Here is a 15,996-nt window from a genome sequence, read left to right on the forward strand (position 1 = left end):
GACACCAGGTATTTCCAGTGTGAGCTACAGGAACTGCATATTCTGAATTCCAGACAGCTGGAAGTTCATAGCTGTCTGCCCCTCCAACCAGTAACGGTTAACACATTTCAAAGATCCCTAGAGAGAACGCAGAGCCAAACATTTAGTTCTGCAGCACAGAATCATACTGTCAAATGCCCTACCTTTTTTTATTTGTCCATCCTTATCAGCTGGTCCTCTGGGGATAACTGACTTCACGTATATTCCACCATCACGCACGCTAGTGTTGATCCCACCCTGCAAAATATTCGCCCATCATTTACTTTAGTGCCTGAGCATGGTTTTCTCCTCCCTTGATAAAATCAAAGCCATATTTTGATATGTTGCCAAGCAAATTCTAAACAGAGTTTTTCAGAAATCAACAATGGCTTCAGAAATTACATATTTTTAAAATTGGGAGGGGGGACTGGAAACAGATACTACTCTCCCACTTTGTGCCTAGTTTGTAACATGCTCCTCAAAGCAACAGTCATATCTTATTCTCTCTGTAAAGCACTGTGAAGATCGATAAGGCTACACACAATTGTTTAATCATATTCATTCATAAACACTCCCCATGCCACTGGGAATGTGGTTACATCTCAAAGCCTGCTAACAGCCCCAACTCCTTAAATCTGTGCAATGCACACAGTAGCTATTAATGTTTCAGAGGAAACATAAAAACAAGGTTGTGACTCCTGACCACTTGGAGCCATTCACAATCCTATGGCACTTTCCACAAGAATAGAGATGTTAGTCCCCGGGGAAATTCCAAACTCGCTTAATTCCATTCTGCCAAACCACATCCCCAGGCAATTTCAAGTGGACAAGACTAGATGCCTTTCTGGAAGATATACTTTAGCCACAAGTTATTGGGCTCACTAAGTATAGAGGCCACAGGATGGGATTCTCTGGCCTGTGTTATACATAGGTCAGACTAGATGATCGTAGCAGAGGCAGATTAGCCACTAGGTCAACCGGGTCCATGTCAATTGGGGCGCCCCCACAACCCGACCCGCTCTGCCCACCTGGCGCTCCTGCTGGGGAGCAGGGTAAGCCCCCGTGCCCCAACTCCACTCCCTGGCAGGAGTGCCAGGCAGAGGGTGGGCCAAACCCCAACCCATCAGGAGTGCTGGGAGGAGGGGAGCGGACTGCAGGCAGAAGTGGTGGGGAAGGGTCTCCACTTGCTCTGGCTCAGGGCCCTACAAACCCCTAATCTGCTTCTGTATCACAGTGGTCCCTTCTGGCCTTAAACTCTATGAAATCTATGACACACTGTTAAATGGCTGTTGTTTTCCACCCCAGTGGCAGCTGCATTTCAGTGGCAGGTGAAGTGATCCTTGGATCTATGTGGACGATCGATTAATTCCCCTGATGCAGTAGGGGGTATTATCTCCCAGTGAAGTAACATGCAGCATGGCCATTTCTGCCCACCCTGGAGCTTCTGAACTAGGGAAGGAAACATTACATTCCCACAGAGACCCCATGGTAGCCCCACTAGCAGACACTGTCTAGGGAATACTCTGAATTGGTGCATTTCCCAGATGTATTGGCCAGGCCCCTCCCTGGCATACCCTGACACTTTCAAGCCTTCAGCTGCATTAGGGTTTCAGAGCGCTTATGCTGCTGTGACCTTTATCCAGGCTGACTTTCTGACACTGCAGCCCCTCAGCCCGTGTTCTGATGGCGAGAATCGGGATGACTAGAACCCATGGTTTATAATCACTTCATCAAGCACTGGGATCTCAGGCTGAAATTCATGTGCTGGGTATCGCTATCAGTACCATCTTCCTCTAGAGCTGCACTATGCCATGTGGACTGGGTAATGCCACAGTGTTAAGGGTGCATTGTACGATCAACAATTGTACTTGCAGTCACACTGATTCCAAGAGTCCCGCCTTCTTTAACCAACTCCACAGAATAGATTTCATCTGAATTGCTTTCGGCAGACGATGGAAAGTGGGAGGAGTTGGCTTCCTGTCTCAAAATAGAAACACGAATGAGACTGTTACACGGGAGATCACGAAAAATATTCCAGCAGAAGTGAAAGGCTCAATCATGCTCTCATTTACGCCAGCGTAAATCCAGAGTAACACCACTTATATCCACAGCATTCCTCCAAATTTACACCAGCGTCACTCACAGAAAAAGGTGGCTCAAAACATGTAAGCTACGGACAGATGGGGAGGTCATTCAAGGCTAGAACCGTCAGATTTTCTGCCTGGTTTTCTAGAGCTGGTTGAAATTTTCTGAAAAATGTGAATCAAAATCTTGACATTTTCACAGAAAAAATAGAAAAAAAAACCCAACAACATTTTTGTGCAACCTTCCCTCCCCCTCCCCGATTTTTGACCAGCTTTAGACTTGGCCAATATTTCCCTAATTCAAAACTTTAATAAACAAAATCAGAAGATTTTTAAGCAAAATTTTCCCTTGATATTTCCCCCTCATTTTTTGACCCAGGGCCAACGGGCAGAAAGCACAAGGGGTGCATAGGTTTTACAGGGATCCCCTGGGTCAGATATATGCACAAGAGTGCACTGAGGGGTGGCATGTGAAGTGTCTACCGAGAGCCAGTAGCCTACTGGTCATCGTAATCGTTGCAAAATGTATGTGTGGATAATATTTAAGGAATTATGTATCGATAACGAAAATATGTTCTCAAGGTCTTTGAGTTAAGGCAGGTCACCAGGAGGTGATGTACCTTGGAAATGTTCCTTTCAGGCAGGAGGTAACAGACACCTGTCTCCCTGCCTATCCACTTGTGTATTGTATGTCTCATAATGTATGCCTATTTGCATACTGAGCAAGTGAAGAAATGAGAGATTGTGAAATTGACAAGACGACACAAACAGCAGCGGGTGTCCTGTTTATGAATAAAGACAAAGGATTGTTCTCGTATATCTTGGAGTGTAAGGAAACACACTGAGTCCTTCACCTAGGAGGCAAGCTGACAGCATGTCTGTCTCACGAAAGGAGGGTCACAGCCAAACCTGGATCTAAAATGCTGCAAGGATTTTGGGTGAACAATACTCTACAGACATGAGAATATCTTGTTAATTAAATCTAGGTTCTAGAACGTGTGTTATGATTTTGGTTTATATGTAACCATTTATTTCTAATACGTCTACTTGCTATTACTTGAATCTCCATGCTTTGTTAAAGAAACTTATACTTGATTTCACTAAGTGCTATGTGTTAAGTGGAGCGGTGATCTGAGGTGGAACTGGTATGCTGGGGTGTATTGTTCCTTTGGAAGCAGCAAATCCGCAAATATTGTGAGTGTCCAGTGGACCTAGGGTTGGACACTTCAGGGAGATGCTCGGCAGGCTCAAGTGTTGGAGTGTGCGTATCGCGAACCTGTAGAGTGACAGCAGGGCCTATGAGGCCTAGAGTGGAGTGCTTGTGTTGCCCGTGGCCGCTGAAGTCAGGGATCTGATTCATGGCAGGCACAGCCAGGGCTTCCTCATGCTAAGGGCAAGTGGTAGCGAGGTGCCTCACAACTCTGGGTACTCCTGGGAAGCATCACAGTAGGATAAGAAGGAATCAGCTTAGTTTGCAGGAAGAAAAATGTAGGTTAGGTGTTAGGAAAAACTTCCTAACTATAACGCTTGCTAAGCACTGGCACAGGTCACCTGAGGAAGTTGTGGAATCGCTATCATTGGAGGTTATTAAGAACAGGTTAGAAAAACACCTGTCAGAGATGATCTAGGTTTACTTAATCCTGCCTTTGTGCAAGGGGATGGATCCTTCCACTAACATTTCTATGATTCTTTATTTGACGTAGTGTCACAGCTGAGCAGTAGCAAAACTGTGGTTACCTCCATATCCAAGCTGTCAACTGAAAGAACAGGAATCTTGGGACCCAATTTTGGTGCTAAATTCCAAGAAAGAACCTTCTTGAGTTCATCCGTATTTATGACTTGTTCTTTGGAAGGTGCTGCATGACAGTCTTGAATCCTTTTTCTTCCACTGTCTGCACAAGAGATCTCAGACCCACTAGTGCTGTTTTTTCTTGACAAATTCTTCTCCTCATTCAGTCCTTCTTCAGATATGTCTATGAAAACAGAACAAAAACAAACATTGCCAGCTGCAAAAATCTGGAGAGAAATATATTATTATGTATTGGCACAGGAGGAATAGTTAACTTCAAAAGTGGCTAGGTCCTGAAATCTCAACAAGATCTACAAAACAAGCTAAGTTTGAGTAATATTGATACAGCCATTGTGGAGATAAGCATTTCTGCTTAGAAAATGTGGGGCACATGTATTCATTTCACCCTTGCAGGACTCAAAAATTTCAGAGACTATTTTGCTGAAACTTTAGATAGAATAAGCCTTGTCCTTGCACTAAGATGGAGCATGGAAACTTTTAGCACAAAAAGAATTTTTAAGAAATGTATTAGCTCCTGAAAGGGGCAAGAGTGGATGGGGTTTCTGAGGGAAATCACATTTCAGTCTTAATTATTTTGATTGATAATGCAACTGCTTTAACAAGCTATAAACATTTCTTATCCCTATCATCTTTTTTGATACAATCACAATTTATTAAATACTGTAGTTGCTGAAGGTAAGCACCTTTTCTTAACCAATGCAGATATCAGAACATCTTTAGGATTTTATGATTTCACATGTCCAAAATTTTGTTGTTGTTGGGTTTTTTCCACTTTTGAGTGAACTGATTGCTGGTCTGACAGCATCAGGGTCTCCATCTCCTTATAGCCACAGAACAGGTAAAGCACACAGCCGGTAGCAACCGTGTAAGCTTTACAACAGGGCCCTTCCAGTGTGCCTCAACACTGCCCTAGAGGGAGCACCAAGAGTGGATTAAGAGAGGAACTTTCTACTCTCCTCTATTCAGGCTCTTATACTGTGCCCTTCACCTTGGTATATGAGCTCCTGAGTACCTGGACGCTGGGATCCATGCCTGATGCAGCAGTTACTCTATGAGACATCAAGACCTTATGGGAATGCTGAGAGGGAAAGATCCATTAGATGGAGGAGAGCCAAAGAGGATGAGTCAGAGACCTGGAGGATGTAGTTTAAGGTATCTATGGGGGGGGGGACCTGATGTTTTCTGGGAATGCAAAGTATGGTGCATCTGGGCCCTCATTAGTTTTAATCTGCTGCTTGTAACCATCTCTATAGCACATTCATTTCTTGGCCACTTGAGACGGATGGTTTGCGAGATGGACACCTGCTGACTAAGAACTGGACAGTGGGATCAATGCTGAGTCCATAGAAGTCAATGGACAAGTTCCCAGGCTCAGGTCCTTCGAGCATCAGCTCATTTCACAGTGACAGCTGGACAGGGTATCTACTTTTGGTCACGTGCACTCACTACCGACCTGGGCTGAATTATAACCTGCAGTTTAGAGGCAAAAGCCTCCAAAGGTATCCCATTACCAGTGCCCTGAGCCAACCACTCCCATGGCCCATAAAACCATTCACCTCCCAAGCCCTATTGTACCTTTGGGTTGAGAGATGATCAGTTCCACATCATCAGGAGAATTCTGTATAATTTTAACCGCTGTATTAAAAGAAGCACCTTCGAGGCTAACATTATTCACGGAGATGAGTCGTCCCCCTAAGAACAGGATTAAAACAAAACATATCGGGGGGGAAGGGGGGGGGAAATAAGGCCAGATCAGTTCATTTTAAACCATGAAAGCATTTGAATTCTAATTAAAAACTGGGGACAGTGACCTGGTTTGATATGCCCAGCTCTGTCTGCAGGTCCCCCAGGGATAATTGATGCGATAAATATTCCGAGGTCTAATTTCCCCACATTTTCTCCTCCAATAATTACGAAACCTGCAAAAATGAGATAGCATGAGAAGTTGGAAAAGCTGGTATTATTAGAAAAATGAACCTTAGGAGAACAAAAGCATCTTTTCCATTGCCATAAGTTATCTGCATACTCTGGGGAATGGAGCTCTTTGATTTTGCCTCATCGAAGCCCTGGTTCGGGAAGCACTTCAGTTTACATTTAACTTTAAGTATGCACTTTTTTTCCCCATAGATTCATATATTCTAAGGCTAGAAGGAACCACTGTGATCATCCGGTCTGATCACCTGTATAACACAGGCCAGAGAACTGCCCCAAATTCATTCCTAGAACAGATCTTTTAGAAAAACACCCAATCTCCATTTAAAATTTGTCAGTGGTGGAGATTGCTCCAATGGTGAATTACTCTCACTGTTAAAAATTTACACCTTATTTCCAGTCTGAATTTGTCTAGCTTCAATTTCTAGCTGTTGACTCGTGTTAGACCTTTCTCTGTTAAAGACTGAAGAGCTGATTATTAAATATTTGTTCCCTACTGGACCAATCCCTGGGGGACCCCACTGGAAACAGATCCATTCAATGATGATTCACCATTTACAGTTACATTTTGAGACCTATCAGTTACCCAGTGTTTAATCCATTTAATATCTGCTATGTTAATTTGATATCATTCTAGTTTTTTTCATCAAAATGTCAGGCAGTACCAAATCAATCTTGCCTTACAGAACTCTATGTATATTACATCAACTCTATTACCTTTATCAATCAAACTTATGACCCACTGACTTTAGCGGCAAGTGCTTAGGTGCCCTTCCTGAATAGGGGTGCTTTCCTGAATCAGGGCCATGAAGAGCCATGCTCCCAAGTCATAGAAGCCAGTGTTTCCCAAACCCATCAGTGGGTTGCAGGAAAAGTCTAGGTGGGTTGTGCCTCCCTGGAGGTGCTCATCCTTCCGCCATGCTCTCACTGCAAGCAGCAGCATGGGGAATGGGATCCGGGCAATGGCAGAGGAAGCACCTCCAGGACATGCGCAGGATGGGGACAGATTACTGACTGCTGGCCCACTGGCTCCATCCATTTCCTCAGCGCTACTGCTGCCTCCTGGACCTAGCTCTCACTTCCTTTGGGCAGCAGCATGGGGAGCGGGAGCAGAGCCACAGAAGAAGTGGCCAGAGCCAGCAAGCAGCCAGGTAGCGATTGCAGCCCCTTGGTACAGCTGGGAATAAAACCCAGATCTCCTGAGTCCCAGGCCAGTGCTCTAACCACTAGACCACACAGCTGTGCTGTCTGGATCCAGACCAGACCTTTCACAAGATTCAAGTTTGTTTGGATCCAGGGTTTAGTTTTGGGCTTAGCTCTAAATAATAATTCTGTACATACTCTAAGAACTCCCCACATGGGTTGTCAGCTGGTTTTGAACCCAGAACTTTCAGTACAGATCTCTGTCACTTAAGACTTCAAAGAGTAACTGTGTTAGCTGTCTGCAGTAGTAGGCTGCTATCCTCTAGTGGGACAATAACTAATAGTGGATGCAGCACACAGTTTGCCAGTGTGTTACATAATATAATATTAAGGTTGTACAGTCAGGCATTTAAAAGTCAGATAATACCCACGTTAAGGTTGCATAGTCACTATGCAGCTAAGTAAGCTACATATATAACTGCACAATGCATGCATTCGTGTCACATGTTGGTATTAAGTGCTAAACAAAAAAAAAAATCACATTTCCTAGGTGACAGATGTCTGTCCAGAACCTAGCACTTTTGGTTCTACACCCAATGCCTACCCCATTAGTCCACCACAAACTTCTGTGTGTTGGTTACACCTGCTGAAAAACAGTGGCTAAATAATGATGCTTTGCCATTTTTAACCTGTAGACCTCAAAGTGCTATGCAAAAGTTGGCAGTCACATGGAATCAGCAAGATCAAGGAAGCTACCAACTTGCCCAATTTCACATAGCAAATATCTTTGGATAGAGACAAATTGCAACGTTTCTGTAACTGCTGATACCCAACCTGGAAACAGCTTATCTTGTTCACCAGATTTATTTTTCTAAATAGTTGTCTAAAAACTGTATTGAAAGAAAGAAAGAAAGAAAGAAAGAAAGAAAGAAAGAAAGAAAGAAAGAAAGAAAGAAAGAAAGAATCTAAAGGCCTATATACATGCTCGGACAGTCCTGGTAACAAACATACCATTCATACCCCTTACTCACCAAAGCCATTTTTAGGATCTCGTTTTAAAGTGACACAAATGATTTCTCTTTCTAATCCAGCCAGCATATTCTCTCTTTGACTGATTGGGGAACCTGGGACTGCAGAAACAAAACAGCTGGAATAAACAGACAAGTGCAGACAAGGGGAGGACATGACATTCTTTGACCATTCGGGTGTTTAGAAGTTAAGATGCTTAATTTCAACATCATTATTCCCTTTTTTACATTAATATGCTGCAGATGAGAGGTGCTAGATGGAGAGCCCTGGAGACTGGCATCCTGTATGTATCTACAGAACGGGTAAGCACTACAGTGCAAGCTTCCCCGACAATGTCCCACCTATGCATATTTCCCCTCACTTGGAGGGACCACTTCTATTTAGACAGTCAGGGACCACCTTTTGTTCTGGGTTTGTACAGCACAAGATGTCCCAGTCCATGACTGGGGCTCCTAGGCGCTACTGAAATACACCTAAAAATGTACAGTGCCTGGCACAGTGGGGGCCTGGTCCATGACTGGTGCTATGATAATACAAAGAATAAATAGCAGTAAGGGGGCTGGGCCAGGCAGGGATCTTTACAGGAGTTTATGGGAATTAAGTATCCAAATCCCACTACGCCTAAGGCCTGGGGTCATAAAAGACATTTAGGTTTTGCAAAAAGAACAGGAATACTTGTTGCACCTTAGAGACTAACAAATTTATTAGAGCATAAGCTTTCGTGGGCTGCGGCCCACTTCATCGGATGCATAGAATGGAACATATAATAAGAAGATATATATATATACACACATATACATACAGAGAAGGTAGAAGTTGCCATACAAACTGTAGGAGGCTAATTAATTAAGATGAGCTGTTATCAGCAGGAGAAAAAAACTTTTGTACTGATAATCAAGATGGCTGATTATCACTACAAAAGTTTTTTTCTCCTGCTGATAATAGCTCATCTTAATTAATTAGCCTCTTACAGTTTGTATGGCAACTTCCACCTTCTCTGTATGTATATGTGTATATATATATATATCTTCTTACTATATGTTCCATTCTATGCATCCGATGAAGTGGGCCGTAGCCCACGAAAGCTTATGCTCTAATAAATTTGTTAGTCTCTAAGGTGCCACAAGTACTCCTGTTCTTTTTGCAGATACAGACTAACACGGCTGCTACTCTAAACCTGTCATTTAGGTTTTTCTACACTCAGCATTGCAACACCTAGCAGATTTAGCAGCCGAAGTCCCATCGATTGTCAATGGGATTTTGGCTGCCATCCCTGTTGAAAATGAGATGTCGGCTTCTAAATTAGTTAGGCATTGCCATGCCGAGTGCAGAAACGCCAAAGCGCTTTCTCAAATCGGGGCCTTCATCTCCATGCCCTTCCTGCTGGCCGGTGCTGTCATGGGATCCAAACAGCACCAGTTGTGGCTATGGCTTTTTGGTTGGAGTCATCCGTCGTACCACGTCACTTACTGCAATGTGGACATTGAAAATGTGGCTCTGCTCTGAAAAGGGGCTGTGTAAAAATGACAGCTTCGTCTTCATCAGATCTGCCCTGGCATGTGTGAGAGTCAGAGCTGCTGATTTCAGTGTCTAACATCGGTTTCTATGGCTTTTTACTCCTGCAGTGCCAGCACAGGCATAGAAGGGGGAGCTGCGTTCTCTGCGATCTCGTGCATCAACTACAGAAATGTTGTTATATTTCCATTGGAAGGCCAAATTCCGCTCTCACTAACACCTGTGCCACCTCATGTCAGGCCTTTAGATACAGCTAAGCAACCTCACTGAAGACAATGGGGCATCACTGGAAGAATAGCTTGGTCTGCTGGGCCCTTATTACTAGTGTCAATGAAGGGGAAATAAAGAACCCAGCTTGAGTCGCTGAGCCCAGGGTTAATTTGCAGGCCTGGACGTGAGAACAACGATCTTTTACATTGTAAAGTGAGTACATCTGATCTGCTATCATTGAGATGCGATGAACCTTGAGCCCCATGGTGCCAGTTGTTATGTTTCCTTTTCAGATCACTGCAGAACTCCGAGTGCATCACAATCTAGCATACTCACTGCGGGCTGTATTCGGAGTTGAATGGATAGAGAGATAGTCATAGCTCCGTTGTTTTTCATTCAAACTAATGTGTACTTCTGACTGGGACAATCCAGAGTAAGAGCTAGAAGCAACAAAGAAGACTGACATTAATGTAACAAATAGACAGCAGCACTCTCCATCTTCAAAAAACTTTCCAAAGCAGGTCAGAGCCAAGATGAGAACAGAGAAATTCCTGGCTCCGGACATATGCTCAGGCCACTAGATCTCCTTATCAGAGAAGGCTGGGCTTAGTCTGGCTGGCATTAGCTTTCAATTGATATCCACTACTCAACCGTTCATTAAAGGACTGCTATGGGGTGTCCACCCCACACAAGCCCTGAGCGGGTTAATGTTGGCCCGAAGCAGCCAGTTAATCTTGGATGCTGCACCTGGAGGGGAACCAGGAATTGCTAAGCTTGAATGGCAGGTAAAGCCCAGCCCGGGGAGGAGCTGGGCTAGGAGTGTAAAGCCAGGAAGTGAGAGCAGAAAGGAGATCTGCAGTCACTCCCTAGATGGAAAGGGAACTGGCCAGGGACAAGAAGAAGATCCATGGGAGAGTACACCCTGGGGTCCTGCCCTGGACTGGGGGGTCCTGCGAAAGGCCAAGAAGGGAAGCAGAGGAAGCTCCCAGAGATAGGCAAGGAGATAGACAGTTGGGGTAGAAGGGGTCTGGGGAAACAGCAACAGGGTCTGAGATCTGGATTGCTACATATATGGTCCCTGGGCTGGAACCCTTAGGAGCAAGCAGGCCTGGGTTCCCTTACCAGCCACTGGGAAAATGATACCAAACCTCAAGTCAGAATGGAAGACTGCCTGAAACAGCATACAGACAGTTTGTCTGGTGGGACTCTGTTACCCTGGAATGGGGGGCTCTATAGTGATCCTCTCTCTTCTAGGCTTTGTTCTACTTCATAGCACTTCAAATGGCATTCAAATCTCTTAAAGGCCTCAGGAGCCTTGTGCAGCTACAGCAACCACCCACACACTGGTGCATGTAGTAATGTCAATGAAAGGAGAAGTTCTCATTCTGTTTTCTATGTACTGCACCTTTAAACATAGAATCATAGAAGGACGGGAAGGGACTGAGTCCCCAGCACTGAGGCAGGACTAAGTATTATCTTGACCATCCCTGACAGGTATTTCTCTGACCTGTTCTTAAAAACCTCTAATGACAGAGATTCCACAACCTCCCTAGGTATTTTATTTCAGAGCTTAACTACTTGACAGTTAAGAAGTTTCTCCTGAGGTCCGAACTAAACCTCCCTTGCAATTTAAGCCCATTGCTTCTTGTCCTGTCCTCAGTGGATCAGGAGAACAATTTAAATAACAATTTACGCTCCTCTTTATAACAACATTTTATGTATTTGAAGACTGTTATGTCCTCACTCCGCCTTCTCATCTCCAGACTAAACACACTACCCTTGTTCATTCAGGCCAAATGCTACCTGTCACAGAGGAGACACACACACACTGTGCTTTCTCATGAAGACTTCACTTTTGTTCTCTCTTTTTTTCATTGTTTCCCTTAATCCAAAATGAAAGGCATTCAGTCTGAAAGTAAATGGGTTGCTTTTTGTGTCTGGAAACAAACATGACACCAGTTCTGACTCAAGTTCTTACTTGTTAGATTGTTCTCTCTTTGTCTTCCTCTGTGTATGTACAGCACCTAACCCAATAGAGAACCCATCCTGATGGGTGTGGCCTTTGGGCGTGAACACAATACAAATATTAACAAAGGGCACAGGCTAGCTCTGAAATAAGGGGCCTGAAAGAAGTCTGCAGTGACCTGAAACAAAATAGTTAATTTCAGCCCAAATGGCAGCAAAGCCTAGGGACACTGTTATTATGACTAGACCATGTGATGTAGAGCAGGAAACTGGTGCTAAACAAATAAGTCCCCTGCCCAGGGCACAAGCTGGTAGAGAAGAGGACAGCACAGGAGCAAGGCAGTGGGTCATCACTTTAGGTGGAATGCCTCACAAGTTAACATCTGAAGGGAGAGGATGCACTTTGGTGGAAGCATATTGTGAAATGGGGTTGTATGACACTACAGAAAAGGCCAAGTAACTTTAACCACACAAGTCCAGGCTATCATACTGGCAGAGTTCCCACCGTACTCTATATAGAATACGCACACATGAGACCTCTCTCTTTGCCTTTATTAACTTAACAATAAAATATAAACCTCAACCTAAGTTTTCTCCTAAATTTGGCTGCTTTCTAGGGTTTCTCACTACAGGACCTCTTCTGTGTCTGCTGCTAGTCCCCTCTGGCTCAGAGATTTTCAAACCTTTATATGCTCCAGGATTGGAGCTAATAGGACCCTCCTGGTCTGACATCAGAGTAAATCAGCAAAAGTAACACTGCACCTCCATGCAGGGTTCTAGAATCTGACCCTGTCAGACAAAGGTTTTAGGTAATAAATACACGCCCAGTTGTTGAGCCAACATCTGCTTTTTAGTCCCATTCAGAGGAAAAAGCCAATTTAAACTCACCTGCCTAGATTGCTTTTGTCCCCGATCCCATTGTTGGTTTCCACACTGAGGTTATCGCAAGACTTGCTCATCATCCCAGCAGACATGTGCTCCAGGTTGGCCCCGTACAGGACATTTTCTGAGCAGGACAGTCTCTGAATCAGGGCAAGATGTTCGTGCTGAGTTGCATAAGCAGAATTTGATTTGACTATTTCCATAAACTTGTTGTCCTCTGAGGGAGAAGGGCGAATGAGAAAAAGATAAATCCACTGACTTTCTTCCAGCCTTTTATGTTCAGAACTGCTTTCTGTCTAGCCTTTTCAACATGCCAGCCTTACAAAAAGCCTGACATTATCTATAGTTGTTCTGATATTCCTAAAACTATCAAGAAGCTGGAGTGTGAGAAAGGGTTTTCAAGCATTTTCTATTATATCATAGGAGATATTGTGTTTTTCATTTGGATTTGGCTTTCATTCATGTGAACTTTTCTGCAAATTCAGTCTCCACCAAGGAAGATGCAGTGTGCAGCCCCATTAAACCTGAATGCATTTCTGAAATGTACATTTAACAAATCTGTCAATGGAACTGGAAGGTTCTGTCTGCAGAGGTCTGGAGCAGCTGTGATCAGCTGATGCTCACCTGTGTCATGGGCCACCAGCCCAACACAACACATGTGTATCTGAGGAGACATGCTCCCACGACATCAGAGAGGGATCAGGGAGTGGGTCCTCAGCACCTGCACACTCTGTACTGGTGAAGAAGGGACTATTTTGGTGGCAGTGAACGACATCTAACTTCACACCTCTAAGAGAAACCACCAATTCCTTGTTGATAGCCAGATTTGGGGGCAGCAATAAAGGGGTCGGAGAAGAGTCATAAGAATGACTGAAAGATTAGAAAACATTCCTTATTATAGTGATAGACTTAATAAAGAGATGATCACGGTCTAAGTATCTACATGGCGAACAACCATTGGATAATGAGCTCTCCAATTTAACAGAGAAAGGTCTGACACACTCCAATGGCTGGAAGCTGAAGTTACACAAATTCAGACTGGAAATCAGGTGTCAATTTTTAACAGTGAGGTTCATTAACCATTGGAACAAGTTATCAAGGATTGCAGTGGATTCTCCATCACTGGCAATTATTAAATCAAGACTGGATGTTTTTTCCTAAAAGCTCTGAGCTAGGAATTATTATGGGGCAGTTCTTTGGCCCGTGTTAGGCAGGAGGTCAGACTAGATGGTCTCGGTGGTGCCTCTGCCCTGGGAATTCTATTAATCTATTTACATCCCTGCCTCCAGGCCCAATGAAAGTTAAAGCTGACGAGTCAATATTAATTTATTCAGGTTCTCTCTCAGTGGGCTGGAATACCCCTTAAAGGGGACTTGGGGGCAGCTGATAGTTAAGGACATACCTAGAAGTACAACAGAATCCCTGCTGCCATGACAATGCGGGTTGCAAGTCGGAGGGCTGGAAATCAATATGGCTGTACATTCCCCACTTCCTCCCATTTGACCCTGATCTCCAGTGCCTCTCCCTACTAGACATTTTTTTAGCCCTCTGGAATGTTGCTTTTTAGTTTCATTACACCTAGGCTGCCCGTTTCCTCAGTGGGTTTGATCAGAGGCATTTGTTAAGAGGCGTTGAAAGGGTTAACTGTCCATCTTCTCAGCAAAGTCTGAGAGTTGCCATAGTGATAGCTGAGTGGGGAGCTGCATTAAGATCTGCAGAAAATGTGGCAGATGCATCTGAGCCAGGCAACAGTAAAAGGGGAGCTCTCCTAGCCACTCGCGTGGAAGGGATTCTGCCTTGCTGGGGAAAGACCTGCACTGGGTTGCAAAGAGAGTCTAATTCTGAACAAGGGTCACTGCCACCTACCTTCAAGGAACCAATCCCATCCAGGAGGACCCACAAGGACGAGCTAACTCTGCACTCAGGATCTGCTGCCCCAGCCCATCAGGCTAATGGCTTGCACAAGACTGAACAGTCTGTGATTTTAAATGCTTGTAATCAGGGCTTGCATTATAATTTTTCTGCCTCCTAATTAATTTTGCTCCCTCATATCTTGAATGTAATCATTTTCATTACAGAATATTGTTGCTCAGCAAGCCTGATGGTGCAATTTCAGGTCTCATTTGTAGACTGATCACAGCTCTCTGGTGTTAAATCAGAAGTAAAAGGAACCCCAACAACACAGGGGGTTCCATGGACATAAGTAGGGCCCTACCAAATTCATGGTCCATTTTGGTCAATTTCACAGCCATAGGATTTAAAAAATAGTAAATGTCATGATTTCAGCTGTCTAGATCTGAAATTTCACAGTGTTGTAATTGTAGGGGTCCTGATGCAAAAAGGAGTTGTGGGGGGGTCAGAAGGATATTGTTGGGGGGGTTGCAGTGCTGCTACCCTTACTTCTGTGCTGCTGCTGGCGAGGCGCTGCTTGCAGAGCTGGGTGCCTGGCCAACAGCTGCCGCTCTCCAGCCACCCAGCTCTGAAGGCTGCACAGAAATAAGGATGGCAATACCATAACACCCCTAAAAAAACCCTGTGACACACACACACACCCCGCAACTCCTTTTTGAGTCAGGACCCCCAATTTGAGAAACACTGGTCTCCTCTCCCCCTCCCCCCATGAAATCTGCATAGTATAGGGTAAAAGCACACAAAAGACCAAATTACACGGGGACGACCAGATTTCACAGTCTGTGACGTGTTTTTCATGGCCGTGAATTTTGTAGGGACCTAGACATAAGCCTCCTTTCTGCTACTTTCTGACACCTCTGCAGAGTGATTTCCTGTTAATTAAATTGTACAAGAACTTTGTCTCCTATGAAAGAATTTTGGAAATATTAACCATTCTGTGCCCGTGATATAACCTCATTGCCCGGCATGCAACACTTCCACTTGAAAGAGGGGCAGTCTGACCTAATGGCTAGCACACTTGTATGAGAGTCAGGGTTCCTAGCTCTGCCACTGACTCACAGGGCCAAATCTGCAGCTGGCAGAAATTAGCATAACTTCATTGAAGTCAGTGGGCCAGATCCTCAGTTGGTGTGAATCAGTGTAGCTCCATTGAAATCAACAGAGGTATGTGAAACTTTGGCCAAGTTATTTCCCTCTCACCTCTGCCTCAGTTTCCCCATATATATTACATTTACCCACCTCTGCAGAATACTTTGAGAGCTGTGGATGCAGAGGGCTAATAACCCTAATAATCATAACATCATAGAAATGTCAGGCAGGAAGGGACCTGAGAAGTCATCAAGTCCAGCCCCCTGCGCTGAGACAGGACCAAGTAAACCTCACTTTTGGTCCTCACTCAGGCAAAAACTCCTAATGGACTAAATTCAGCCCTTACACAAGTAGGCACAACAGCCATTTACTGCAATGGAACATGTCTCTGCTTGCACCAGGGCTAGA

General features: G+C 44.4%; 1 protein-coding gene across 1 annotated transcript in view; it reads right to left on the reverse strand.

Annotated features, from left to right (window-relative positions):
• FRMPD2 (FERM and PDZ domain containing 2) overlaps positions 1-15,996 on the reverse strand; it is a 128,878-nt gene that overhangs the window by 57,512 nt on the left and 55,370 nt on the right. The window contains exons 18-25 of the mRNA XM_078853925.1: positions 12,595-12,805; positions 10,078-10,181; positions 8,019-8,117; positions 5,724-5,831; positions 5,488-5,604; positions 3,840-4,075; positions 1,891-1,995; positions 183-276 (exon numbers count right to left, since the gene is read on the reverse strand). Coding sequence (XP_078710051.1) covers positions 183-276; positions 1,891-1,995; positions 3,840-4,075; positions 5,488-5,604; positions 5,724-5,831; positions 8,019-8,117; positions 10,078-10,181; positions 12,595-12,805 — 1,074 coding nt within the window. The remainder of the gene's footprint in view (positions 1-182; positions 277-1,890; positions 1,996-3,839; positions 4,076-5,487; positions 5,605-5,723; positions 5,832-8,018; positions 8,118-10,077; positions 10,182-12,594; positions 12,806-15,996) is intronic.

The sequence above is a fragment of the Lepidochelys kempii genome, chromosome 7 (assembly GCF_965140285.1).
Source record: "Lepidochelys kempii isolate rLepKem1 chromosome 7, rLepKem1.hap1, whole genome shotgun sequence".
NCBI classification, from domain to species: domain Eukaryota; kingdom Metazoa; phylum Chordata; order Testudines; family Cheloniidae; genus Lepidochelys; species Lepidochelys kempii.